This window comes from Alosa alosa, chromosome 3 (genome assembly GCF_017589495.1).
Source record: "Alosa alosa isolate M-15738 ecotype Scorff River chromosome 3, AALO_Geno_1.1, whole genome shotgun sequence".
In the NCBI taxonomy this organism is placed as follows: domain Eukaryota; kingdom Metazoa; phylum Chordata; class Actinopteri; order Clupeiformes; family Clupeidae; genus Alosa; species Alosa alosa.
This window is the reverse complement of record NC_063191.1, coordinates 29,747,334-29,774,885: the sequence shown is the minus strand read 5'-3', so window position 1 is coordinate 29,774,885 and position 27,552 is coordinate 29,747,334. Positions and strand designations below refer to the sequence as shown.

General features: G+C 39.7%; 1 protein-coding gene across 5 annotated transcripts in view; it reads left to right on the top strand.

The window, feature by feature from the left end:
* dgkh (diacylglycerol kinase, eta) overlaps window positions 1–26,438 on the top strand; it is a 168,366-nt gene extending 141,928 nt beyond the window's left edge. For 4 of the 5 annotated variants that reach the window (XM_048238238.1, XM_048238237.1, XM_048238241.1 and 1 more), the window contains 2 exons: window positions 7,756–7,886; window positions 22,661–26,438. In XM_048238238.1, coding sequence (XP_048094195.1) covers window positions 7,756–7,886; window positions 22,661–22,747 — 218 coding nt within the window. In that variant the 3' untranslated portion in view covers window positions 22,748–26,438. The remainder of the gene's footprint in view (window positions 1–7,755; window positions 7,887–22,660) is intronic. The other variant, XM_048238240.1, reaches the window with a different exon arrangement.
* Window positions 26,439–27,552: the final 1,114 nt, after the last annotated feature.

Genomic DNA, 27,552 nt, shown 5'->3' with positions numbered 1-27,552 from the left:
AATACCCGCAATCCCGCGCTGAAATTTAGGCCCTGGTTTTAAATGCGCATATTTTTTTCTCTCGCTCTCTCGGAGGTGGCCAGCCGAGTATTTCTTCTGCTGCCAGCTTGTGCCAATATATCGTACAAAATGCTTGCTTGCATTGCATTCTCCACATTTTTAACTAAATTTTCATGTACCACATCAGCATTTTTGTTCAGTGAATCTTATAAATTGCTTTACAATTAGCGCGGGCACTCGTCAGCAGCCTTTGCCTTGCCTCTTGCCGCTATTCACTCCTTCGTCTTCATTAACATTCTCAATATTTTTGGCCTCTATGTGTCCAGTTACATCTGTCTGTTCTATTTTGTGAAATAAATTTCTAAATATCACCTGCTTGCTGCAGCTTTGGTCTGCACGTCCTATTAAAACCGGTCTGTGCACGTCTTTTTAAAACCGCATCATTTTCTCTCTCGTGGGCATTTAATCACATAAAAACATAGGACATGCATACCAATTCCATTTTGTTGGACCCAAACTTGTGTTCAATATAAATAATTATATTTGAATTACATTTGTAACTAAAAGTTGAATAAACTTTACAAAAATACCTCTAGTACCCAGAGGTTTAGTCAGAAATAGCATGATGACATTACTAATGTTGTAAAGTATTGTTGCTGGGAATATCTACACAAGTGTGCAGAGGCCCATTATCAGCATCCATCAGTCCTGTATTTCAGTGTCATGTTGTGTGCAATGCAAGTTTATAATTTTAGTCTAAAAGATCTAGGAGTGTGAAGATTCACTTATTGGAAACTAGTTTGAACAAAAATGGCACTGCATCAGTACACTGAACCCCTACTTTAGTATAACCAAAGTGCTGTGAAAGAATAAGGGCCCTATTTTAGCGATCTAAAACGTATGGTCACTAGCCAATAGCTTAATTAAATTTAGTGGGTTGTCCAGTCCACATTAGGAGTGGTTTTGTTGTCAAACGTGGGGCAGATGGCGCAACAAGGCGTTCCTATGTTTCTTAATCAGTCATGGGTGTGTATTGGGCGTAACATCATTTAAACCAATGAAAATGGCATCAGTCATTCCATTTAACAGCAAGCAGCGCAAGTTCAAACAGCGCATCGGTATTATATAATTAGATAGTCAGCGGCACATTTGAAGGAATCTGCTTGCACGCGAGACCGTATGGAACAGGTATTCCACTAAACCATGCTTTACTAAAACTTAGCAGAGTATAGCCTATACACACCTCTGCACTCGTCTATTATTTGAAGTCATTGGCAAAGTGAAACTAACTTCACCATGGTGTCATAGCCAACGACAAAACAGTTATACACAGTTAATTACTTTCACTATTGACTGACAATGGGTTACCATCGAAAACATAACCTGGAGAAAGCAACACTTACCCCAATAATGTTTGAATGACTGAATAACATAACCTAAGGACATTTATCCTGCAGAGGAGTTGCTGCTTACATTTCATGACAGCTTCAGCTGTGCTTCATATGTGCCAAATCACTTTTATCAGTCATTACCAATTTGCAAATGATGGTGAATAACTACACATTGTGAGATGTATTTCATAATATCTTTATTATAATTATGTTTCCCATTGTAATCGTGTAATTTGTAATGTTTTGCATGGATGTGCACTGGTGCGCATGCCTGTGGATGAGAGAAGCAGGGTGCGTTGTGCACCGGCCCATATCACTGTTGATAATGCACTCTTAAAATAACATAATATAAACAACTCACCAAGGATTTCTGACTAGGTTTCTCAGTGGCGTAATGATTTTTAGAGGGTGCAATTTTGGATTGTGTGCCTAAACACACCTTCTGCCACACCCCTGGGCGCAAAGCTTAATAAAAGTAAACCGCATGGCGAAAAATCCGAGAGTAAGATAGGAATAAACATTGCATTGGATAAATCTGCTTTGCGCCAGGTTTTGCATTGCAAAACATTTTCTTGCAGTATTGTGGATGAAGTAATTCAGTCAGTCTATGCACTTTAACTACACAACACAACACAAGTTACAATAAGCAGCTAACACTAGCCTCTAACCTTACTACTTAGGCTGAAAGAAACATTATAGCTTTGTCTGTGTGCTAACTCTGAACTGCACTCCCTTCTCACAGAGGGTCTTCCTCCCACTTCAGCAGACGGCTTAATGTTAACTTGGGAGGAGACACAGGGTAATATTGCATAGCCTACTTCTCACTATTAATGCCACGTGTAATCATGTGGAATTATTTCACGACGTATGTTAGTAGCCTACTTATGAAGGGGAACCAGACCAGATCAAGGGTCACAAGTTTTCTCACACAATCAGTTAACTTAAGTTGATATATGGTTTACAAGGATTCGATAGTCCTTCGTTGGATAGTATATACTATGGCTGTAACCAGGCCTTGTCCGTAAAATTCCATAACAGCTGGCATTAGGCTATTGCTCCGTGAGATCCATGACAGCTGGCATTAGGCTATTGCTTTCCAAAGCTGCCTAATATCTAAATTTCTTGCCTTGTCTTCTGGCTGTTGAATGTTGTATTTTTCTTGCCGTGCGCTGTCACTTTCTCCACCGCATTAAAGACTAAATTAATTTGTGCTGTGAATGCTAAGATTATTTTGACAGGCCATAGGCTACAAATTTAAATCGCGGCATCAGTCGGATACAAAGCAGAATATGGAAAGAAGGGGAAAGTATTCAGGCAGGCCACCAAAGCCACAGTGGCCTGTGAACCTCAAATTTTTAAAGGGGAATCGCGGCCAATGCAAGGCGCCATGGCCATCGTGGCCGCCGTGAAATTCCAGCCCTGGCTGTAACATGAAGCTACATAAGAAGCCAAGAGAAGTGAGTAAAGAGTTATCTGTAAACATGGGAAAATGCCTCTGCACTCAATTGGCTAGACCGTACAAATCAGAGCAACGACATAGCTCACCGTGAGCTGTACGAACCATTCTCCACAAATGCCTTAAACATTGTTCTCTGATCATTTTTTTAAAGTTATTGCGCTGTCAATATCATGTACAACACGGGACACCGAACTCTAAGACTAGACTAAGACTAAGAAATGGCCATTTATTCACCTACCGCTCTAAAAAAAGGAAAAAAGATTCTTGAAAGCTACGCGGCTGCTCTGAAATCATTGGTCGGTATAATGTACAATTAATTATAAAGTAAGTCATGGAAATTCAGGTTTTTTGTCAGGGAAAGTCAGGGAAAAGTAATGGAATTTTGCGTTTGACTTAGAGTGGAAACCCTGTACAATGACAACTAGGCCTACGGTGGTAAATAGCTAACGTTAACATGTCACATCGTAACCAAGCAACTCAACTGGTTAAATAACGTTGGCTATTTTGTTCGACTAGCAATAGTCTATTAAAACCGACAAACAAGTAATCTGTCATTGTATGTCATACTTCTGACAGTATACATGAATTCAGAATTGTGACGTGCATTGAGCGTATTCTATCTCTAAAAATTTGATACACATAATCTACTGGCTAAGCTGAACAAATAGGCTTTTCTGTTTTCCTTTCAAAGTCACATGTCATTTCATGTCGTTGTTAGTAATAACTCTATTGCTAATATCTTCCCAATCTTAATCAAACTTGGCTACATGTCAATATCTCAAGAACTGCTTGATTTAAAAGCATGACATTTGGTGACCTTACTATTAGTCTGATGAGCCAGACCCACATCAAGATGTAGAGTCTGGGAACTTACCATTGGCACTGCTCAAGTCGCGATTCAAAGACTGCTATTCGCCAGCAGCAGCATCCATCTTCTTTGTTTTCAAGTAGCAGGAAATTCACGCGGAACCGTCGCTGACTCTATACACGATGTGATTATAGAAGTTTCATTTTTCCAGATGATAGAAGATGATAGAAGTTTCATTTTTCCAGCTTGCAAGCCAATGGAGAGTTGCTAGACTACCCTGGCTGCAAATTACATTTGCTGCCGCTAGGGTGAGTCTAGATTTCTAGGCTACCTGACTATCACATTTCATAAAATGCCAATTGACTCATTCTTCAAAATGGCTGGCAACACCCAATCAATTTTCAGCTGTCAATATATGCCATTGTAAATGGCTGGTCCTCATCAAACTGCATAGGCTCATATTATATTATTAGGACACATACTAGCTATGAGCCAAAGATGACAGAGGTTGTTCACAAGAGGTCTATATAATATGCACATCTATAATATGCACATCATGATATCATGGTCAAAGTCATATCACGAATCATCAAGATACAGCATTTTGAATTATGGCATCCCACCATCTTTTTCCAATTGAAAAACTGAGAAAATCACATTTGAAGTTACAGGTTACAGGCAGGCACAGGTAGGATTTGCACACTGAATTACATTTTTTGTAACATTATGTTCTTGTCTTGACTATGAAACTTTGAATGTGTCTCATTTCATACAACACCAAAAAAGGTTTTTGAAGTAATCGGCCTGTATCTCAAAATTAGAATATGCGACTTGTGACTCATTTTGTCAGATCAGGTCACAAATGTTTCTTATTTAATAACTGAAGTGTACTGTAATGTTCCAGGATAAATAAGAGTAGAATTAACACCATGGCTTGCAGTTGTACAACATTACGTTGGGCAGGCTATGTTTGCTAACCAGTGCAAAATTATATGTAATGGCTGACAGCTTGTTTGCAAAGTAGCGTCTGCTACAAGCTCACTGACAGCAGAGAATGTCTAATAAGGGGAGAACTGCCACTCTCGGAAAACTTCCGGTTTCTGAACTGGTTGCAGTTCCTCCTGTGGTTCCACATGAGAGCGCTCGTCCACGAGTGAAGATTGCATGGAGGTCTATGGAGCTGTACTCCTCAAAATCCACTTTTCTCGGGTTATAATTTTTTTTCAAGTAATTTGAATATTGTATTCGAAAGGGGAGGCAAAGAAAATACACTTGGTTGAGTATTATATTTTTTAAAGTCACTTAATTGTTCTAAAAAGCCTTTCAAATGTATCAATGACGTCATTCATTAGCACAATGCTAGCGTATTATGGGCAACAACGACCCGACCTGTAAGAAATCAAAAGGACATAAGTACTCGTTCATTTAACTTTTCACCTATAACCCATGTTGAAGTTATACAAACTACAATCAAATCTGAGATCAATGACAATCAGGTGAAAGAGACAAATTTAGCCGTCTAGCTCCATTGACTCCCATTCATTCTGTACTCATGGCGATCGCCCCCATTGGAACTCTGGTGGAACTGCAACCAAAATTCGGTACAATGGGACTTAATACGGAGTGGCCAGGCTCTCCGTAGACGGGCTCTGCTGACAGTGTTTCTGGTTCGTGGAAAACATATTGCATTTCATAATCGACTTCAGACATATAACCAAAAGTTTGTCCCCTTAGGTAAGTAAAGTTATCTCATTAGCTCAGTGGTTCTCAAACGTTTTCTGTCATTCCCCACTTTGGAGGTGGGGAATTTTCAAGCTCCACCTGACCCCATCAACTTGGCAAAATGGTAATGTTAAAAAAACCACGTTGCATTTCCTGTCTCGGTCCACTGGATCAGGTGCTATTTGAATTCATATGTCAGTCTGTTTATGACTATTATGTTTGTGTGTGGCTATTTTGTTTTGAATCTATGATCTTCCTTGTCAAAAAAAGAAAGGCATTATTAAAGATAAGCACAAAAAGAATTCTTCCTGTTCATTGCGCCCCACCTGACATGTCTCTATTCCCCACTAGTGGGGCCCGCCCCACATTTTGAGAACCACTGCATTAGCTGGAGCTAAGTTAGCTGTTAGTTGTACTGTAATGGATAAATTACTTCCTCACTTGGATTCAACATTACACATGAGCACCAGCTGTAAGTAATCCAGTGTTGTTGGGTTTTTTCCATTAATTTAAAATGATACAACAACATGCACGTTAACATGTCGTTAACAGCAGTAATTGCCTTGTTGAATAAAGTAATGTTAACTGTTGGCTGTTAAATGTATAATTTTAAATGCTTACTGTGGGCTGTTTAATTGTCTAAAACTGCTGATAACCACTTGATAGTGATACAATACAAACCCTTTTAATTTAGTTGTTTAAATGGGTTGGAAAACTTTTATTAACGGTTGCACGTTGTGTGATTTAATGGCAAATTAAGGAAGTTGTGCGCAGAATTCACACAAGGTATCATAGGAGCTAGGAATAATGTGTCCTGATATACAGAATTAATAGCCCCCTGTCAGCTAATCTGAAAATAGTATTTCCTGTCACTAAATACCAGCGTCGTCTGAATCTGTAAAAATCACTCTGGGATAACTAGACAGTAAATGAGCAGATTTGAATCTTACTAAAATAAAATAGACTTCAAAACATGGCGCCCCACTGGAAAGAGCTGTGCCACAATGCTGTGGCACATTCTGTATGTAGTAATGTGTGCACTTGTATATCGTTTTTTTTTTTTTGGGAGGGGTGTAAATAACACGGATAGCAACACACAAGTTTGTATAGACAGATCACCACTGTACACAGGGTGAGCTGTGATGCAAGCTGCTGCAGCGTCCGTACCATATTCGGTTCCAAGTGCCCATTAGGACCCAGATTAAAATCTGACCCACACTCATTTTCTGATCCCATCTTCCACCAACTTGCTTCACAGTCCTATCTGAATAAGGACAAAAAGCCAAAAATAAATAAAATATTACCACTATACACACACTTACTATGAATAGCTAACAATGAAGTGATTCCCTGACGCCTTTGTTTTGGTATAATTGGATGAAATATCAAGTTATATTCACTAGAAAATCATGTAACCCATGTCCTAACTGCATGCGATGTGAGTGAGCGTTAGCGATGAAATCGGATTGTATAAGTATAAGTAAGTATAAGTATATGTACTCTTTTGATCCTGTGAGGGACATTTGTCCCAATCCGTGAATTAGTGAAACACACTCAGCACACAGTAAACACACAGTGAGGTGAAGCACACACTAATCCCAGCGCAGTGAGCTGCCTGCAACAACAGCAGCGCTCGGGGAGCAGTGAGGGGTTAGGTGCCTTGCTCAAGGGCACTTCAGCCGTGCCTACTGGTCGGGGTTCGAACCGGCAACTCTCCGGTTACAAGTCCGTTGATTACTTTGTTTTCAATTAGAATTCTTAACTGAATGCTACAAGATAGTATTGCGTATCCTGATGCGCAATCTTTTGTACATGACTTTTGTCAGACGTCCTGTTTCGTAAAAACTTAAAAAACTACATACTGCATATTTAACAGATTCAGTGTGGGCATGCAGGATTCAGTGTGGGCATGCAGGATTCAGTGCTACACGACAGTCGGACACTCACATGCAGTTAGGACAAGCTGTAATATCTTTCATAATAGTGTAGCACCCACAATTGTTGACAGCAGCAGGTATGCCCTACTGAGCTACTCAGTCAGGTGGGTTAGATGTGAAGGCTAGCGCCATTACACTTAGGCTCAGGTTGCACAGGCTACAGTCTTCCTTTCCATTCTACTGTATCTCCTTTGTTCACTCTGAATGGATAGTGAATGTCTGCAGTTAAACCTGCATGCTCAATTTCCTCAGAGCTTTTCACTATGAGTGCTCTCAATCCCACCCCTTTGCCGGCTGCTATTGCAACTTCTTCCCTGTCATTCTCTATGTTTCTTCCACTCCTTTTGTGTTTTTTATGTGGGCTGACCCTGTTTGCTTTTGTCATACACTTGTGGGGGCTGGAGACTGAAGAGGGCTTCTTGCTCTTGACTTGTGTAGTTCAGAGGTGGGGTACGGAGGAAGTGGCCACCTGGCTGGAGCAGCTCAGCTTGGGAGAGTACAAAGACACCTTCATCCGACATGACATCCGCGGCTCCGAGCTCCTTCATCTCGAGAGGAGAGACCTGAAGGTATACATCAGTATCTCCTTTGTGCCTCACTTGATGTCCCTCTGATCAGTCAAAAACTTGCTGTTTAAACCTCTTTCCCTTTTCTTACTCTAAGCTGTCTGATCTTTCCCTTTCCTTCTTTCTGACCCCTGTTTGCTGTGTGCTACACTGCTCAGCTTGGCATCCTCTGTGCAAATGCAATAACTTCCTAACCTGGGATTTTATTTTCATGTACTTACTAACACATGTGACCTTTATAAAGCATGCCATCTCCAACAAAAATGGTAGTGGGTACTTCCTGAAAGTAGTCAAAAGAAAAACATTAAAATGAAATGCAGTAGATTTGGAAAGGAAAGCTAGAGAGAGGCCTTTTGCAAACCTTACTTATATTACATGAACAAAGGTAAATGGCACCTATAAAGATAAGTGCTAAAAATCTTTTGTTTGAATATGTTATGTCTGTATCATCACATCAGAGTTTATCCATGACATTTGTGAATATAAGTGTATATACAATATTTTATATTTCCTAGATCTATGACATGTTTCGAATGCTGATTTAGTCCCTTTATCTGTATACCTACATGTATTAAATACAGATGTATTGTTTAATAGGTTATTCAGTAGTTATTAGCATAATTATATTACCATGAATGAAATTATATATATTGCCATGAATTATCATCATGGAAAATATATGTTAATTTTGAATTTGACACCAGCAACTTGTTTCAGAAAACGTTGGGACAGGGCTTAACAAAATGCTGGAAAAGTTGTGTAATGATAAAGAAAACAAAAGGAGGAATGTTTGACAATTAGGGTAACTGGCAACACGATTGGGTATGAAAAAGAGCATCCCAGAGAGGCAGGGTCTCTTAGAAGTAAAGATGTAGGGCTATTCTTCTCTCTGTGTAAACCTGTGTGCACAAATGATGAAACAATGTAATTTTAATGCTTCTTAACATGAAATTGTGAAGTATTTGGGGAGTTCAATATCTACATGACATAGTATCATTAAAACATTCAGAGAATCCAGAGAAATCTTTGCGAACAAGGGAAATAGCTGAAAAACAAATGGAATGCCTGTGGTCTTTTGGGCCTCAGATGGCACTGTATCAACAAAAGACCTGTCATTGTATGGGCTCAGACCAACCTCTGATAACCATTGTCTTCAGTGCACAGTTTGATACTAAATTAAAAAACTACAGCCAAAATTGTAACAGCCAAAACAACCAAAATTGTATTGAGACATGATACAGAAAATATCACCGTCTTATCTGGGCCTGAGCTTGTTTAAATTGGACTGCGGTAACATGGAAAAAGGTCCTGTGGTTACACCAATCAAAATGTCCCATTCTTTTTGGAAATCATGGACTCACCTGGGCTTAAGAGGAGAGGGCCTATCCAAGGATCCAACCTATCCAACTTGTTTTAGTGCTCAGTTTCAAGCCAAACATCTACAATGGTGTGGAGGAGCATTAGTGCCTACAGCATGGGTATCTTGTAGATTTGGTAAGCACAATCAATTCTGAATGATGTATACAGGTTTTAAGCATATGCTGCCATCCAGGTAATGTCTGTTCCAGGGAAGGCCTTGAATATTTCAGGAAAACAATGGCAAAATAAATTCTGCCCATATTTAAATAGTATTTCTCCATAGAGGAAGAGTCCAGGTGCTAAAATGGCCTGTCTGCAGTCCAGATTTGTCAAATTAGGTGCATAATGGAATGAAAAACATGACTAAGAATACCCCATACTGTTGAGCAACTAAAATCCTGTATCGGGGATTAATGGCACAACATTTCATTCTCAAAACTCTAGCAAATGGTCTCAGTTCCTAAACATTTACAGAATTTTGTTAAATGAAGAGGTGAAGCAGCACAGTGGTAAACATGCTCCCGTCCCAACTTTTTTTGCTGCTAAATATGGGTTTACAAAACTTATATTATAGTACTTATATTATATAAACTTATATTATAGTATATTATTGCATTCTGTTTTTATTTGCATTTTACAAAACGTCCCAACTTTTTCTGTTTTGGGGTTGTATTTGTTTTCATCCTCTTTGGTTGGTTGGTTGGTTTGTTTGTTAACAGGATTATGCAAATAATACTGGCCTGATTTACATAAAATGTGCTGAAAAGTATGGCATGGGCAAGAACAAACCCATTACATTTTGAAGCAGCTCCAAGCATTAGGATGCCTCAATGATTATACTTTCATTTTCTATAAATTTGAGTCTGAGGGGACTGTGACTTTTATTTTGATGAATCACAAATCAATTAACTCTTTGCGGTTCTCTTGCGCCAGGAGGTGCCTCACAATGCTGGAAAGACGTAAATGTTAGTATGTCTTTGCAATAATCCTGAAAAGAATACAAAATTTGTCAGAATGCCTTAGTTCTCTTTCAATCTAATTCACTCGATGTTAACCAATGGGAAGTCCACTTCGGGTGACGTCATAGACCTGAACGAGTCTCTAATCACCTGTGTCTGACGGGGGAAATATTTGCATGCAAAGTCCATTCAGGATCCTGCATGCAGAATATTAGATGAGATTAGATGAGGCATTCTCTTCTTGGCTTAACAAAGACATCCCAACCACCATGGTGGAGCAGAGGAGATGGTTTATGCATTGATGTAAACAAAACTTGGTTATTATTTTTTTTTTACATTACATTTAGCAGACACTTCTTGACCAAAGTGACTTACATATGTCAGCTATATTCAGGGGTGAAAGTAGTTTTTATTTCTTGGTGGTACTATCATATAGAGTCATATCTTGTACAAGAGAACCCCGCTACCGAAAAATTTCACTTAGCCTAATTATTTATTATTTATTTACTTGTTTATTTACTGTATTATAGTCTACTTATCAAGCATTCACTAGGACTTCTTATCACTCTAGTATCACCCTTTAACCTACCTGTATCTGTTTTTGATTATGAATAAATTGCAAATACTTAATTTCAACCTTTATTGATTTATTTAGCCTAGTTACTCTGCTCGCTCCCACTTCCAATCGTTTTTTTATATAGGCTACTGTATATCATGAAACACGTTTCTTTGAGTCATGCCTTTTTATTTGGGAGACTGCAACATACTTCTGTCCGCTAAAACACTTTCATTATTGCTGCGCAAGATCTGGTTAAGCCGCATTAACGCGCTGTCTGTCTCTTGTCTCTCCAGCAAAACACTGCACACATAAAACCAGAATAGGCTATTTAAACATCAACATATTTTTCTTTAGCCTGTATGTTTTTTTTTTTTTGGGAGACTTTCCAAAAAACGTCCGTCTGCTAAAACACTTTGGATACCAGTGCACGTTGGCGCAATTACTGTAGGCTACTGTATGCGCGCTATAGCTTGCTCGTTGTCTGTCCAGCTGCACGGGAGGTTTAGACACAATTCAGATTCAGTTCAGAACAATGTATATGAAATATATTTTGGGGGAAACGTGTTGCTTCTGGTAATTTGACGTTAGCAGTTGTGTTGTCATGCTGAAAGTGCTATATTTTTCAGAGACAGTATAGTTTTCTTTCCGGTACGGCGTACCCTCTCCAAATATTTTAGTGGTACTCCGTACCGGCCAGTACCGGCTTACTTTCACCCCTGGCTATATTACATGGGATCACATTGTCCCCGGAGCAACTTGGGGTTAAGTGCCTTGCTCAAGGGCACACCGGTGGATGCTGGGAATTGAACCGACAACTTTCAGGCTACTGCACACTAGCCCAGCTCCTTAACCACTACACTACCACTACACTACTCATTGCTCTGCTGAATTGGAATATTTAGTCATCAAATGCAGGCCCTTCTACCTTCAACGTGAGTTCAGCTGCATTGTTGTTATTGCTGTGTATGTACCACCTGATGCCAACAGCAAAGCAGCAATGAAAGAACTTTCCATTGCCATTAATAAGCTTCAGACTCAACATCCAAATGGGGCTTTTATTGTCACTGGGGACTTCAACCATTGCAACCTAAAAACTGTACAACCTAAATTTCATCAAAATGTCTCATGCTCCACTAGAGACAATAAAACCTTGGACCATGTCTACATGAATGTGCCTGGTGCCTACAAAGTCACACCCCTCCCCCACCTTGGTCAGTCCGACCACCTCTCTTTGTTTCTCCTGCCTAAGTACACCCCAGTCATCAAACGCGTGAAACCAACAACAAAAGCCGTTAAGGTCTGGATGGAAGACGCAGAGTCCACTCTACAACAACAGTTCCAGCACACTGACTGGAATGTGTTTGCTGCTGATGCCACCACGGACTCCCAAACAAACATTCGCACATACACCAATTCTGTCCTGGATTATATCAACAAGTGTGTAGAGGGAGTGACTACACATCCCCTTGCAACTCTTCCCTACCCTCCTCTACTTCCCTCCCAGACGAGCTGAACCATTTCTATGCTCAATTTGACCGGGAAATCAAGGAGGCAACCTTCAAGTCAGCTGTTTCACCGGACGAGGGCATACTCCAATTTTCCACCTCAGAGGTCTGTGACATCCTGGGCATGTGAATGCTCAGAAAGCTGCTGGCCCTGATGGAGTTCCCGGACATGTGTTGGGTGCCTGCTCGGAGCAGTTGGCTGGGGCCTTCACCAACATCTTTAACATGTTTCTGGCCCACTCAACAGTCCCCAACAATTTAAATCTGCCACTTGTTCCGGTGTCTAAACAGTCCACAACCAAAGATCTGAACGACTTCCGCCTGGTTGCACTAACATGCCCATTGCCCATTATTGCAAAATGTTTTGAGAGGCTGGTCCTCTCACAACTGAAATCATGTCTGCCTGCTACATTGGACCCGTATCAATTTGCCTACCGACGCAACAGATCTACAGAGGATGCCATCTCCACAGTGCTCCATCTGGCACTCACCCACCTGGATAGTCCCAATACTTATGTTAGAATGCTGTTCATTGACTTCAGTTCAGCATTCAACACTGCGATACCAACACTGTGGTATTGAGTGCCAGGTTATTGTCTTTGCACCACATAGCTAGGTGCTGAACCTCATCTCTACATGCTGTTTCATCCTCCTCTCTGATCAGGCCCACCACTGAGGTGTCATCTGCCAACTTGATTATAGCATTGGAGCCATAAACAGGGGCGCAGTCGTGGGTGAAGAGGGAGTAGAGCAGAGGGCTCAACACACAGCCCTGCAGCACGCCAGTGTTCAGAGTGATGGTGGAGGAGAAGAGACTTCCTAATTTAACAGTCTGGGGTCTGTTAGTAAGGAAGTCCATAATCTAGTTGCAGAGTGAGTTGCTGATGCCAAGTTGGCCAAGCTTGGAGATCAACTTGCAGGGGATCACAGTGTTCAGAATGTTAAACTGAAGTCAATGAACAGCATATTTTTTCTCTTTCCATTCTTCAGCGCCTCAAAAACATTCAAACCAGCTAACCCTTAAGAACGTAAGTTTTGTTTTATTTAAAGGACCAGTATGTAGGAAATAATGGAAAATAAATTTTATCACCATATGTAATCAGAAAGTAAGGAAACACGATGAATTGAAGTAATGGCTTATTTGACAACATTACTATAACCCGTAAAACCCTGTGAAACCAGTGAAAATAATGAGTTACGGGGCGGAATCTCTTGGAATTTTCGTTTATGTTTTGAACGATTAATTCTAGAATAGCGTATTAACAATGGACTGGCGCGTCCCCCCATTTGGGTTGCCAAATTAGCAAAGGCCAACTGTCAACAGCTGTCAGTTGTAGTCATGAACGAGTAGTACCCTACGAGAGGCAGGCAAATTTCCGAAATTAAACAAGAAACCAATTAAGTGGACATCGGAGGAGCTTCCAGAGATGGCGACGTCTTCGTTAAACGAAGAATATAAAGTCTGACGCAGAGCTGCCTATATTTCTCCACGACAGGTAGCCTAGGCTAAACTTCATCTGCATTGCTAACTTCAGCTAAATATGTTACGTTGGTTTGAGAGGTATTTTTTGTTTTCACTGTTTCTGTAATGTGTAGTTGGGTCATGGTTGGAGAAATGTTTAAGCAGCTGCAGGTTAACTAACGTTAACTAAGTCTGCATTACATCTGGCAACCCAGAAGAGGCTCGCGTAGGTAGTCTTGAGAACGTTCACCAGTGATTTTGGCCAACAGAACGTTCGGTAACAATCCTACAAATCGCTTCTTTAACCCAATACAATGTACTCCACTGGATGAGTGTTCTACTAGTGTTCCTTGCTGACATTCTATAGTCATTTTTAGGAGGCCTGCAATCTATGTTAACCTGGTTTAAGGCCCGTACACACCGAGTCCGATTTTTCGGACGAAACATTTGCACGAAATTATGCAGCCTATTAAAGGTGCCATATGTAATATCCGGCAAAAAATCAATTCATACTCCACATTCCATGAAAGATGGGGGCAGTATACCTCCAGAAAGTGAGTTGGTCTAGACTAGAGTAACAACCGAGACACGTGTATTGCAGTTTGGCTGGCGGTTATGTTGCCCGCATACCGCCTCCCATGGCCGAAACTGGTATTATGAGACCTGTCGGGCTGTGGCTAGTAATTTAGCATGCTAATTCAGGTTGATATCTCTGCAGCACTATACCTTGTCATTTTTTTAATGACATCATCGCCATTATTTCTTCTCATTCTTTTGATGCGTGTAGCTCATTTTTTGGATATTTTTACCTCAATTCTTACACATGGCACCTTTAAACACATGCATTCATATTAGTCTGTACACACCGAGGACGAAATTCGTTGCGATTAATTTTTTTTTCCGCAACAGTCTCATTTCATGCGAAATTTCGCATGCAAAAAAGAGCTGTTGACCAATCAAATAATGATTTTGCAGGGTTCCATTGATGTCACAATAGAACGACGAGCAGAAAAAAAGATGATAGATTGGGTGATCCTGCTGCTCACGATGACTAGTCTCCTTAATAGGCCTATATGTCAAAGTTACAAAGAGTTTACGTTACAGTAGACTCTCAGGTGTTCAAGAGTTCTCCTGACCAACTCCTTACATAGTGCGAACTCCTTACAGACAGCTTTCCCCACTTTACCGTCCCATTTTACACTCAACCAAAAAGAATGAAATCTCACTACAGCAGTGAACAGAGAGCTTCTCACTGCACATATTTGCATGAAAAAATACAACATGCATTCATGGAAATGGAAGTTTTAAGAATAGGTCATCATGATAGGCTATGCTGCTGACAACAGCATTATGTCCAGTTACCACTATCGTAATTTTGCCTCACATTTCCTGGTGCGTTAACTTTGCTTTATGCTTCATAACTGAAGTAGCCCAATGTGGAACTCTGTGAAAAACATTCTGTGGATCTTATAAAGGTAAGCTAATAACTGGTCATTATTAGCTTTTGCTGTGTGTTGGATCATCGTCATACAAGCTGATCAATGTTAACCACTTGTTGCAGCAGTGCGATTTTATCCCATGCTCATTTCTACAGGCTGTCTCTGTGCCTCCGCTCCTTAGCAGATAAATTTTGATGTAGCATGCGTGTGAAATGGTTTCGTGAGATGTACATGATATAGGCTATGGCCGATTTATAGCGTGTTGACATTTTGGCATGTAACATTTTAAATGAGGCCTTGCCTACCCTACAACTTGTTAGGCTACACCAGTCCGCCCAAATGGCATACCTCGAGTCCAATATGCGGGCAAGTAGGCCTACACCTGGCTGCAGCTTGCAGGCTGGGCTCAATGTGGGGCAGAGCGCAACGTTAAGCTCAGCCCAAAATCAGCTTGTCATTCCCTGCTGACCTCTCTGTGTCCGTCTATTTACCCGGACTCCCGGAGTTCAAATTTTTCTCAAGGAAGAATGCTTAACTCTATAAAAGCGTATCCTCCTTGAACTACTGCCCACGTTAATCATGTCCCTTCCCGCCTAGCGTTATAGAATCTGGTTGCGTGTGTGTTGTGTAGTGGGGTGGGGGTATGGGTGCACTAATGAGCCCAACCAACTTATTTGTGTTCCTTCAGTGGTTCGACTGCACAATTATCACAATATCACAAGTAGAATAGACAAGGGATAGAAAGGATGGCAGCCTTAATTTCCCCAGCACCTCACAAGCCAATGCACGGTTCCATGAACGATCAAGGCTACGATAATCTGCTTCAAGTGATAATCTGCTTCAAATCTTGATGATTCTAGGAGTTCTCCCTGCTTACTGAAAGTCGCTGTGTGAGCCTGCGTGACGTGAGCGTGAAATAGAATGCGGAATATTAAAATAATCGCATCGGACTTGGTGTGTACACTTTGAGTGCGCAAATTTTTCGCATTTTCGCACTGTTATTTCGTATCGTATCTGGTGTGTATGGGCCTTTAATCTGTTTTCTTTCACTTGTTTCATGTGTGCATTGCAAAGAACCACATACACACACACACATCATGCTTTCATCATGTGATCACATATTTTGCATGCTCCTGAATTAAGTTGTGATGACAACGGGATAAAATTGTCACCAGGATAACAGGACAGGCGGATATCTCTGCTCTTACCTCAGACTGATTTCTAACCCCAAGGAAGTGTTTTGTTGTCTACCGTTTCCTTCCTTCATGTGGATTTTACCTACATTAAAGGGGTGGTTCAGGTTTTTGGACATAGGACCTCATTTCCAAGTTAGCAAGTGTGATATTTATCAGTGGAGACCGTTTTCAACACGTTTCATCCAGTCCTAGTTCGCAGGTGCTAGGCTATCGCAAGTCATCAGTATGTGTTACTGAAATCTCCGGCTACTAAAAACAGTCTTGCCCACTACACTTATAACGCCAGACTATCGATGTAAATGTCTGTGTTGATAGAATAGTGTAAGAAATAAACTACCCTTGCATCGCATTGCAATAGTTATACTTTGTTCCCTGAAATCGGTTAGCAGTGGTTAGCTAACTATACTAACGGAAGTTATCTATCGGAACTCCCCCTATTACCATCGGTCCCGTATTTCCGCCGTCTTGCGTGTATACTACTTAATATCCATTTCTATACAAACCAAGACGGCGGACTCCTAAAGAAAAGCAACCACCCACACCATAGGTGTATCTAAATTAGACATTTTACCATGACTCGAAGAGCTGTAAACAGTGTTGTAAGGCTGCGTGTACACAACCGCTTGGAGCTCCAGTGGAATTTTAATTTCATGACGAGAATTCTCGGTCTAACCGTTCATGTGCCGTTGAAACGGCGTAAATAGGCGACCCATCAGGCCAGCACTATAACTCCGAGCATGGTAAACAAAATATATATTTTATTTCATTTATTAATGCTCCCGTTAAGAACCAAACCAGATTTTGTTCAAATCTACACACCTATGGCTACTGAAAAATGTAAGGTTCATTTAGCAAATGTTATTTTGAAGTGTTAAAAAATATCGTTGTTTTAGAATTTCTGAACAAAAGTGGTGATAATTGTGGGTGTTACGACAAGTCTGAAGTCTCCTCCAAGTGACTATCATATTATACACAATGAATAGCATGTAGCCTACAATGCAGAGCTAGACCATAGACCGTAAAAGAAATATAAGCTTGCATCATTTTTCCTCTTCGCTGGCCATTGTATGAAACTTTCATGTGCTCACATGAAACTTTCTGGTGCGCACTTGAAAATTTTATGTGAGCACGTGAAACTGAACTTTAGATTTTGTTTTGCTCATGTCCCCTTAAGGGCTCTGTAACATGCAGTAGGCTGTCCAGCAGTACGTTCACGTACAGTGAGTCGGTTAGTTTACTAGCTTAAACCGTGTGTTCACATGCAGTAGCCTAGACTAGAAGGAACGTTTGTTCTCCTGTCCATAGTCTTTCTGTTTGCTTGTCTAAATGACGCATTCGTGCACAGTGGGTATAAAGCTTTTTTTTTTCTGTCTGAGCCATGCGTTCGCTCATAGTAAGTCTGGTAACACTTTACTTGACGGGTGAGTTCATAGCACATTCATAGCAGCTGTCATAAACTGCACATAAAGCATTCATGACTGTTTCATGAGACATGACTCAACATGCATACCAAACCTTTTATGAATATGGAAGACAGAACGACGACAACTTGTCAAAATAAAAGATTTGTGTATCTTTGTAAATATTTCATGAATATCTTATGAAGTCTACATCGAATGTCACTTTACTGTAATCACTGAGTTTAACACTGGGAGGTAAACTACCGTAAGTCCTTCTGTTTACTAAATACTAAATATTATACTAAATAGTGCGTTTGCGCACTGTGGGTATAAAGCTTGTTTTTCTGCCTGAGCAGTGCATTTTCGCATAGTCAGTCTCTCTGCTTACTAGCCTAAATAGTGGGTCTTTCTGTTCTCCCAGCCTAAATGGTGTGTTCACATTCAGTAGGAGAAGTTTGTTCTCCAGTTTAAACAGTGCGTTCGCGCACAGTGAGTCTTTCTGCTCTGCCACTCTAAATGGCGTGTTCACATGTAGTGGGAGAAGTTTTTTCTCCTTTCTAACAGTATGTTCGCGTATGCAGCGAGTCTTTCTGTTTGCGTGCCTAAACGGGGCATTCGTGTGCAGTGAGTATAAAGCACGAGTAACAAAGAAAGTCTTTCTGTTTACTAGCCTAAATGGTGCGTTTGCGTTCAGGGGCATTCAATTTTTTCTTGTCTTAGCAGTGTGTTCGCACACAACAGTGCAGTGGATGTAAGGTCTGCTCACTCCCCTAGCGCGTGTGTTCGCATAGCCGGCAGTAAGCATCCCTAGTGCAAAACGAAAAACAAAAGAGATGCCGTGTTTCTCAGGTGGATTTATGTTACTTCGTTTTCCAGAGTTAGGGCCCAAGCACCGGTGGTGCAAAGACCTTTTGTTTCTGTTAAATTACTATCTCCCTTACCTGCTGTGCGCAACTGGTGAGATTGTTGCTATATTCCCCTCACAGCTCCGTGTGCAGGAGTGGATGCCTATTTCTTTATTGTATGTTCACATAGGCTACAAGAGTGGAGGTGTGTGTAATGTAATTGACTGTTCATATTATTCTGTTGAAGGGATATTCCACCATTTGGGGAATTACACTCATTTTCCACCTCCCCTTGAGTTAAACAATTGTTTTTTACCTTTCTCCAGTTCATCCAGCCGTTCTCTGAGTCTGGCGATACCACTTTTAGCTCCAGCCTAGCATAGATCATTGAATCAGATTAGACCATTAGCATCTCACCTGCTAGCATCACATTTAAAAGTGACTAAGATTTCTAGTAAAGTTCCTATTTAAAACCTGTCTCCTCTCAAGTTAGAAAGTGTAATAAGACCAACCCCACACACACACACACACACACACACACACACACACACACACACACACACACATATAGATTTCTTTATCATCTCAATACCCTGGACTCTTAAGGAAGGGTCACTATGGTGCATTTCTCTATAGTGTTGGATTGGATAATCTTCATTGTTGATCCGTATTGCATATTTGTGTTCAGAAAAACATTCTTTTCATTTCTACTTTGTCCTACCTACATAAAAGCACCCACAAGGGCACCGTGCAATATACAACAAACTCAGAATTACAATTGATAAAACCATTGGGTTCCTTTTGGGTTTTCAGATCAAGAAATGTCTTGCACTGAATGACACCCTCACAACATGACCCACACTTATAAATTAAAATATAAATATAAACAACTTTACATATTCTGATTCCATCTAGTATGATGCTTGAAGTTTAACTTCCCAATAGGCATGACGTTAACATTGAAGCAGCATTGTGGTTGGGATTCAGGATAGTACAGAGGGTGCATCAGCCTGATAATAGGGATGCAAACATTTTCTTATTCTCAGGGTTTGAAGCCCCAGCCACTGACATCTAATCTCAAATTAGCCTTGCCTTGGCCTGGCTTGATTTACTTTAGCAGCAGGTCTTAGTATAAGACCTTTGATATGGAATGAGGACCTTGGAAACAAAGTACAAATAGACAGTATTTGAATCGGGTATTTCATTATTCAAACAGGATTCAAAATAATCACCGTCTAAATTGTAACAGTGTTCATACACACTGGATAAAACAGGAATAATGGGAGGTTATGTTGGATGAGTTTTAATGTATATCTAACAATCTACATACACGTTTGTGTCAGGGATTGAACTCCGAAGTTATAGATTACAAGACAAACATACAGTGTTTCCCACAGAATTGGATTCAATTTGTGGCGGTAGCTGACTTTGACAACGTCTTGGTAGTGTATAGGTCTAATTGAGTGCCTGTCACTTTAAGACGTTTGAGGGAACCCTTGCAATTGTAACACAGTTGAAAGGCTGCTGATGTGTGGATGCAATTCATAACGTTTTCTACATAGTTAAAATAAAGGTTCGTACTTCTCCTTGGGACAAGCACTTTTGAATTTTGGAAAACACTTTTCCATTTCCATCGGGATTTTGCAACATTCAGTGTCAGAGTCAATAAAATGAGCCCTTCAACGAAATTGACAAGCAGCTGTAAGTAGGCTAAGCATGCTAAATTCAACATCCAAACAGTATTCTAACATTAGCTTTGAGATACTGCTTGATTTCATAACTTAACTTAGTTTAGTCTCTTCAATGTAGCCTACTATGTTGTGATAAGACCTTAGCAGAGTTCACTTCAATGCAACAGTTGTGAACAAATTTGCGCAGCATGGTCACGATGCTAAGCGGATTTAATAGCAATTTAGCCAGACGTCTTCTATGCAATGCTTCTATGTGGCAACAACAATCCTTCAACAATCGTGAATATTTTGTTAAATGCACATGCAGAGGAGTGGCAGCGGGCTACGAGAGAGGGCAGGACAAGTAAAGGCTGCGTGCGTAAAAAGCGCAGCTCAATGGCAATGCAAGGATTTGACCTTATATTTAATTTAAATTAAATTAAACATAGAATATTAATCTGTGGCGGCCGATTTTTATTTCGTGGCGCCCTGCCACAGATTAGTCAATGTAAGGGAAACACTGACATATATAATAATTCAAAAATTTGGGGTCACAGAAATGTTCATCTTTCACCATTTGCACCCAGATTGGCCAATCACGCAGTTATAAGGGTTATTCTCCCATTCAGCAGCACATATTTATCAGCTTGCAGTGCGCTTTTTGCAATAAAAACAAAATTCCGAATCGATTTCTACCAGGACTTTAGGTTGGCTATCACTAACATAACACCTGACATCTCTTAACTGGCCAGAGATATGCAAGCCCAGGGTGGCCATAATTTTAGCAAAAGAAAAGACTTAATTCAAGGCATGGATCTAATGTTTTTTTCCATGCTGTTCATATGTTCACATTCACAGATATGAAGTGTGTGAAAAATAGAAGTTTTTTGAATTTGAACTGAATTGTGAATGTTTTGGTGTGAGTGTGTGTGTGTGTAGGTTAGGATGTCGGAGGTGGGGGGGCTCAGCTTCCATAGTCCCATGTGAAGGGGGAAAAAAGGTTCTCTGGTTTGAAACAACATAAATTGGTTGAAAATTAGCATGCACATCTTCCAGGTAAAGCTTCCCAGGGACAGTGTGCCTGTGTTGAAATTTAAATTCACTGGCAGCGTGGTTTATTGTAATCAGCTGCCATATGAGGCACGTCTTTGTTCAGAGTTAAGTTAGTTAAGTTAGTTATAGGCGTATGCAATAGAAAAATACATCCACAAGAATGAAATCATTGATACATGGACTATTCAGCTTGCATCTGCAGTAGTTTCTCTTGGTGTTGCAAATCTGCATATATCTTGCACAGACTACCTGAGGCACACATGGTTTTCCTGGCAAGCATAGTTTCAGGAGTACCATTTCATGCGTAGAAAAGTGCCCAGCATGAATTAGTGCATACACACTGATACATGTGGCCTCATGTCTCCAACAATACTGTGCAAAACCTGTACCACCATAGAAAAGCATAATCAACATAGAGAGACCAATAGGTGGCCCCAGTGCACAGGTGGTCAAACAGATAAAGCATACAAGGAACTGTGATTTAAGGAAAAAACGTTTATTGTGTTATTTTATTCTACCACTCTCAATATCACAAAAAACATGTGGACACACACCCACACACACTGTGAAGTTCAGTGGTCTAGTGGCCTTGTTTCCAGACTCACTACTTCAAGAAGAGTGTTTGGTTTCTTATGATTGGGATACGTTTTCAACCATAGCATGGCAATGGGCGGACTTTGCATTAACTTTGGTTACGCTGGAGCAATGATTACAATCACATTGATCAGGGATTCCTAACGTTACTTCCTACTTCGCCAAACCTTTCGAAATTGATAATAAACCGCATCGGCAGTCAGGAAGCAATGTACGTAGGCCTACCTTTCCTGCATATGAATTTACAGCCTTCCGACAGCATTTTTTTTATGTTTGGTTGTGTTGCTAGTATTACCGTTTACCACAGCCATTTTCGATTTCAAAACTTAAATGTCATCACCTCTCAGCGCTGATTGGCCTGGCACCCTGGTGGCCAAGGGAAAACTAAGTGGATTGTCAGATGCCAGACTAGTATCTCACTGAAATGAAAATGAACGGAGATACTAGGCGGCCGCTGCGGAAATGTAAGAAAAGGTTTCAAAGCACAACATCCTGAACTAAGACAATTGTGCCATTTTGGGCATTTACAAGGGTTTTGGTAGTTAGCTCACTAGTTTAGGTTTTACCACTGCCTTAACCATATTCCATTAGTCCATATATTTGTTACCTCAAACTAAGACATAGGACTCTGACCCATAGATGTAGATTGTAAGAAGACATGAAAAGCAAGTAAGAAGAAAAATACATATACCATGTGCTATTCAAATGTTTGTCTTTTTTCTGTTATTTTCTGCAGGACCTGGGGATATCGAAAGTGGGTCATATGAAGAGAATTCTTCAGGGAACTAAAGACCTGGCCAAGAACATCTTAGTAGATCTCTGAGACTGGACTGTCTGGTTGTGAAAGGTCCTTTCTTGACTGAACAGTTGCTCAGTTGCTTGGACAAGACCAATTTAACATACTGCATCCAAGGCACAATTAGGTATGCCATGCTATATACATTCTGGTTTGTGAACAATCAGAAAAATCTGTCAGATAGCCAGTTCCATAAGGTGCTAACTGTGGAGTTTGTATAGACTATGGCCTTGTTATTTTCCATGTCTTCTTTCCCTATGGTAGGTGGCTATAATGGCCAGTTGAGGTGATCCGTTAGCAATATTAGATTTTTGACAGCACTGTTTACATTTCAACAAAGAGATAGTTTACTGAAGCATTACAGTTAGAAGAGAGATCGTAAAGGGAAACTTCCGGATTTTTCAACATGGGCGCTATATTTAGACCTTTTGAGGTCCACATTTTTAGTAGGGACATAAATGATCAAGAACACCATAAACTTTAAAATGGTATAAACAGCAACTTCAGTCGTGGTTGAAAAATCTGAAACTTTCCCTTAAAAACTAACAAGTCAAAAGTTGTTTCCTAAAATAACACACTGATGCATCTATGCTTGCTTGACTTGGATAGCTATTTGACTGCATGATAAGTGTCTTTTTATGTAACACTTGAATTAATTTTACCAGATTTATTATTATGTCATTTATTACTACTGAATCATCCTTTTTCCTATATTTATTTGTTTTGCATGGATATGAAAGTCGTGACGTGCCATATTTATGGGAAAATGTGCGTTACTGGTGAAATTTAGTAATTTCCAAACACTTCACAGCTGTTTCTGTGAAACCATCACTTACATGAATGTTTCCAATTCAGCCAGTGTTCCTCAATTGATGCATTTATAAAGGATTGTGCCTGGAAATAGGACAATGAGAAATGTCAAGAAATGTTACTAAACTTACTTTTTGTTGTGTAGAACCTGAATACATTTGTGCCAAGTTTTAATCAACCTTTATTGTCATGACAAGGTCAAGGAATCTCTAAATCTCAAATGTTTCTAAGTTAATATTGAACATTGATATACAGCTATATTTGAATATTTTACAAGGAATACATATTTATAGATATTGAACCTGCAGCTATACAGTATAAGATACTGCATTGACCTGCAGTGCTAAGTAAAGCTTTTGGTGGATTAATGCTTTTCTAAGCTTTATTCAGGGTTAAGTTGTAATAGTAATTAGGGGTGTGCACAGATAGTCGAATATTCGGTTAACTGTTTGAGATATACTACACAAGTATTAATATCCCTATTTTATTGTTCTAAAACACAGTCATGGAAGTTGTGCTACCACTGCAGTACAGTATGGCATTGCATAGCAGTTTTGCTACAGCATCACTGTTGATGAACTTACAACCTAGCCATCACAATAAACAGTGGATCTGAGACATTTCGCGTATTTGTTGTTCTGTTTATGTAATGTGAGAGTGTAGCTTACACAATGCAGAGAAATAAAAGGGAGACCAACAAATTTACACTCTGTCAAGGACTGTCTTTGCATCGTGATTCTAGAGACTCATTGCTAAGCACACCGTATTGGAAAGACCAGAAGCTACCCACCTTATGCTCTTGATAATCCATCCTCAAAATAGCAGTGTTCGCAACGTAAATAGCCTAAATAATGACCGAATAACACTGCAGGTGGCCCGATTATTATTTTTTTATTTTTTGTATGCACACCCCTAATAATAGTAGGAAACCGATTTCAGATTTTGTTAAGTCGTGGTATAACAGGGTATATTTGTATTTGCTGTTATTAAGTTTGTATACAGTGTAAATATGCATACCAGTGTATGTATACACTCCTATCGCCTATTAATGTAAAAATGCCTTGTAGTTTGCTAAGACAAGATTATCAGTTGATGTTGATTGAGTAAAGTGCACTGTACTGAAATGTCATTTATTGATTGTTTTAAAAATTATGTTGTATTATGATGAAGGTGCAATATTGTCATTTTTCGATACCGTTTTATTCCTTTTTAAGGTATGTAGTTTTTTTTTTATTTGTGTGCAACAAGAAAATCTGTAATTATTGTACTCCCCTTTTTGGACTGTGGAGTAAGTGAGATCATTTGCCTGACCAGTCATGAAAGTGTATCTGCTAATTCATAACTCTTCCAATTGTAATTTATTAGTCTTTTCTATTTGTGCTTCCAGCATGTGCTATGAAGTTTGAAGTCTTGTGAAGTCTATAATTGGCAAAACTGCCTTTGGTGCCTCTTTCAGATGTATGAAGAATAGGTAGCTGCTTACAGTGAATCTGTATTATACATAACTGTGCTGAAGTCTGATGTTATTTTGATATTATTTGACACAATCATATTTCAGTCCAAGGATGAGCTAATGAAATGTCATCCCCTTAAAAATATGACATTAATGAAAACAATTCTACATGTAGAGTGGGATAATAGAGTGGGAGCGTTATTGCTAGGTGCGAGCACCTTAATATGGTTAAAGTAAATTCCTTGGAAAGTATGTCATAGCTTTTGATGCTTAGATATTATCTGTCCTAACAGACATATCAGATATTTTTCATCGCTACATTAAAAGCAGAGGAGCCAATATACTGGTTATTTAACTCCACGTTGAATCTGCTTTTACATTTACTGCAATACTGAATTCATTCTTAAATATGTTAAAGGGGAAAATAATTTTGAAATGATTTTAAATATAATCTTTAAGGATTATATTATCCTTAAAGAGAGACATGTTCAGCTTGAATTCATAACCAAAGACAGGGGAAATGGCACAATTCTTGAATCAGTCAACATTATTAGTGTACTGTATAAAATAAGTGTAAATGTTGGTATAACTGTGTGGCCTTAAATTGCAATGGATATGTATGCATAAAACAGGTCAACAGGTCAAGGGTATAGACGCCACATTATCTTCTCCAGAATATTGAAAAGCTAGAATATCCTAAAAAGTGCTGCATATCTGAGATTAAGAGCAGTCATCTATACATATTTATGCAGCAGCCAGTGACTGTTGCAGTGTCAGTCTGTGGGATGGCAATCAATCAATTCAATCAACATTCTGAAGTTACAGTCTTCCTCTCATGTTGCAATGTGTTTGTCTTGCACAAAGACACTGGCTGTTTACGTGTAAGCAAGTTCTCATGGATTCTGATGGACTATTCCCTGACCGTAGCCCTAGCAAGAAAGGGCTTGGACTTATTATAAAACGTACATATAGCTGTAAACTGCCTTTTAAGGGAAAAAAGTTCATGTGTGGAAGTTTTCAGAGGCGAGCTTGCCTATCTCTGTCTTATACATTTAGTGAGAAGTGAGTTATTTTATTTCTTTACATTGTGTTTACAATGCACCATTTAATTTTCAAGGCTGTATACAGAGTCATTTATGATACAATATTTATTGACTAAGGTTTAGCAACTGATGTTTATGTTTTCACTGTTTGAATACTGTATAATGTTATAGTTGTCACTTGCATTGATATTTGCATAATTTTGGTAAAGTAGGTTATCATCTTCATTACTACTGAGTGACCTTTTCTTGTGCCTTTTTTACTGTAGAATGCATGGTTAAATATTTATTATGATATGGAAGTCACTGAGATGTGTATTTTTGTATACTGATTCATTTTGTTGAATATTTTAGATGCCTTAACAAGGCCACCTCTCAATATCTTCCTTCTATAATAAACCTGAATGCATATAAACGGTTTCTCTGATTATATAAATGTAACAACTATAAAATAGACATAACTGAAAAATATGTGCATTGGGAATAGGAATATTTGGTGTATTTTTAAATGTTGCACGCACACGCACGCACAAACACATAAACCCACATGCACGCACAAGCACAGATACACACATACGCACGCACACACACACAAATAACATAACAGAAACACATATAAACAAACACGCAGACACACACATAAAATGGGTCCCATTTAGAAGTGGCCACTTCATTTGCGCTTCCCGTGATACACGTAGCTGCGTGAAATGTATTACAACTTTTCGCCACGAGGTGGCAGCTTAAGTCCACGGTAGCATTGCCTGTAAACAGGGCAACGGACTGCATTTAGAGGTGTTGCAAGTGGCAGTGTGATTGATACTGTAAGCTACAGAATGATACTAAAGATTACCTTGTTGAAGTCATACAGTAGACTAGGCTGAATCAGAGCCTACTTTTTTATCAAGCTGGGGCCAGAGATGATTAACCTGACTCTCGCCAGATGAATTTTGTTCCGCCTAGCTCCACTCACATCCATCTGGGATCAGTTCCGTTGAGAGTGATTTCAGCACGAGATTGTATGGTAGAGCCAATCAGGATGCAGGGCGGGAGTTTCATAGATGTGACATAGTGTAGAAGCGACTGTGAGACTGTTCTCAGCGCCACGGGTTGGCTTCGATATGAGTGGTTGAAGTAGCACGTCAATAGATGACGGACAAGTGGCTTATCCAATCTTATGCAAGGATTTTTTAATAAGGCCCAGCCTTATGAAGCACCACTCCAATGGATCGATCCCAGATGGATGAGTGGAGCTAGGCGGAGCTACATTCAGCTACATTCTCACTTGGCCTTGACACGTTATAGACAGAAGCAAAATTCTTGACACTTATTCAATAATGAAAATCTTCACAGTGGATCAACAATCTCCCTCGGAGTGCAGTGCCCATAATTTGCATTGACCTGGGGTAAATTTAGTCAAAAAACACTTAAAGTGTTGTGAATATTCCTTTCCATATTAAAAATCATGAATCAATCAGAAGAAGATAGTATACAATATAAAAGTACTTTATTATAAATATTCAATAAAACGA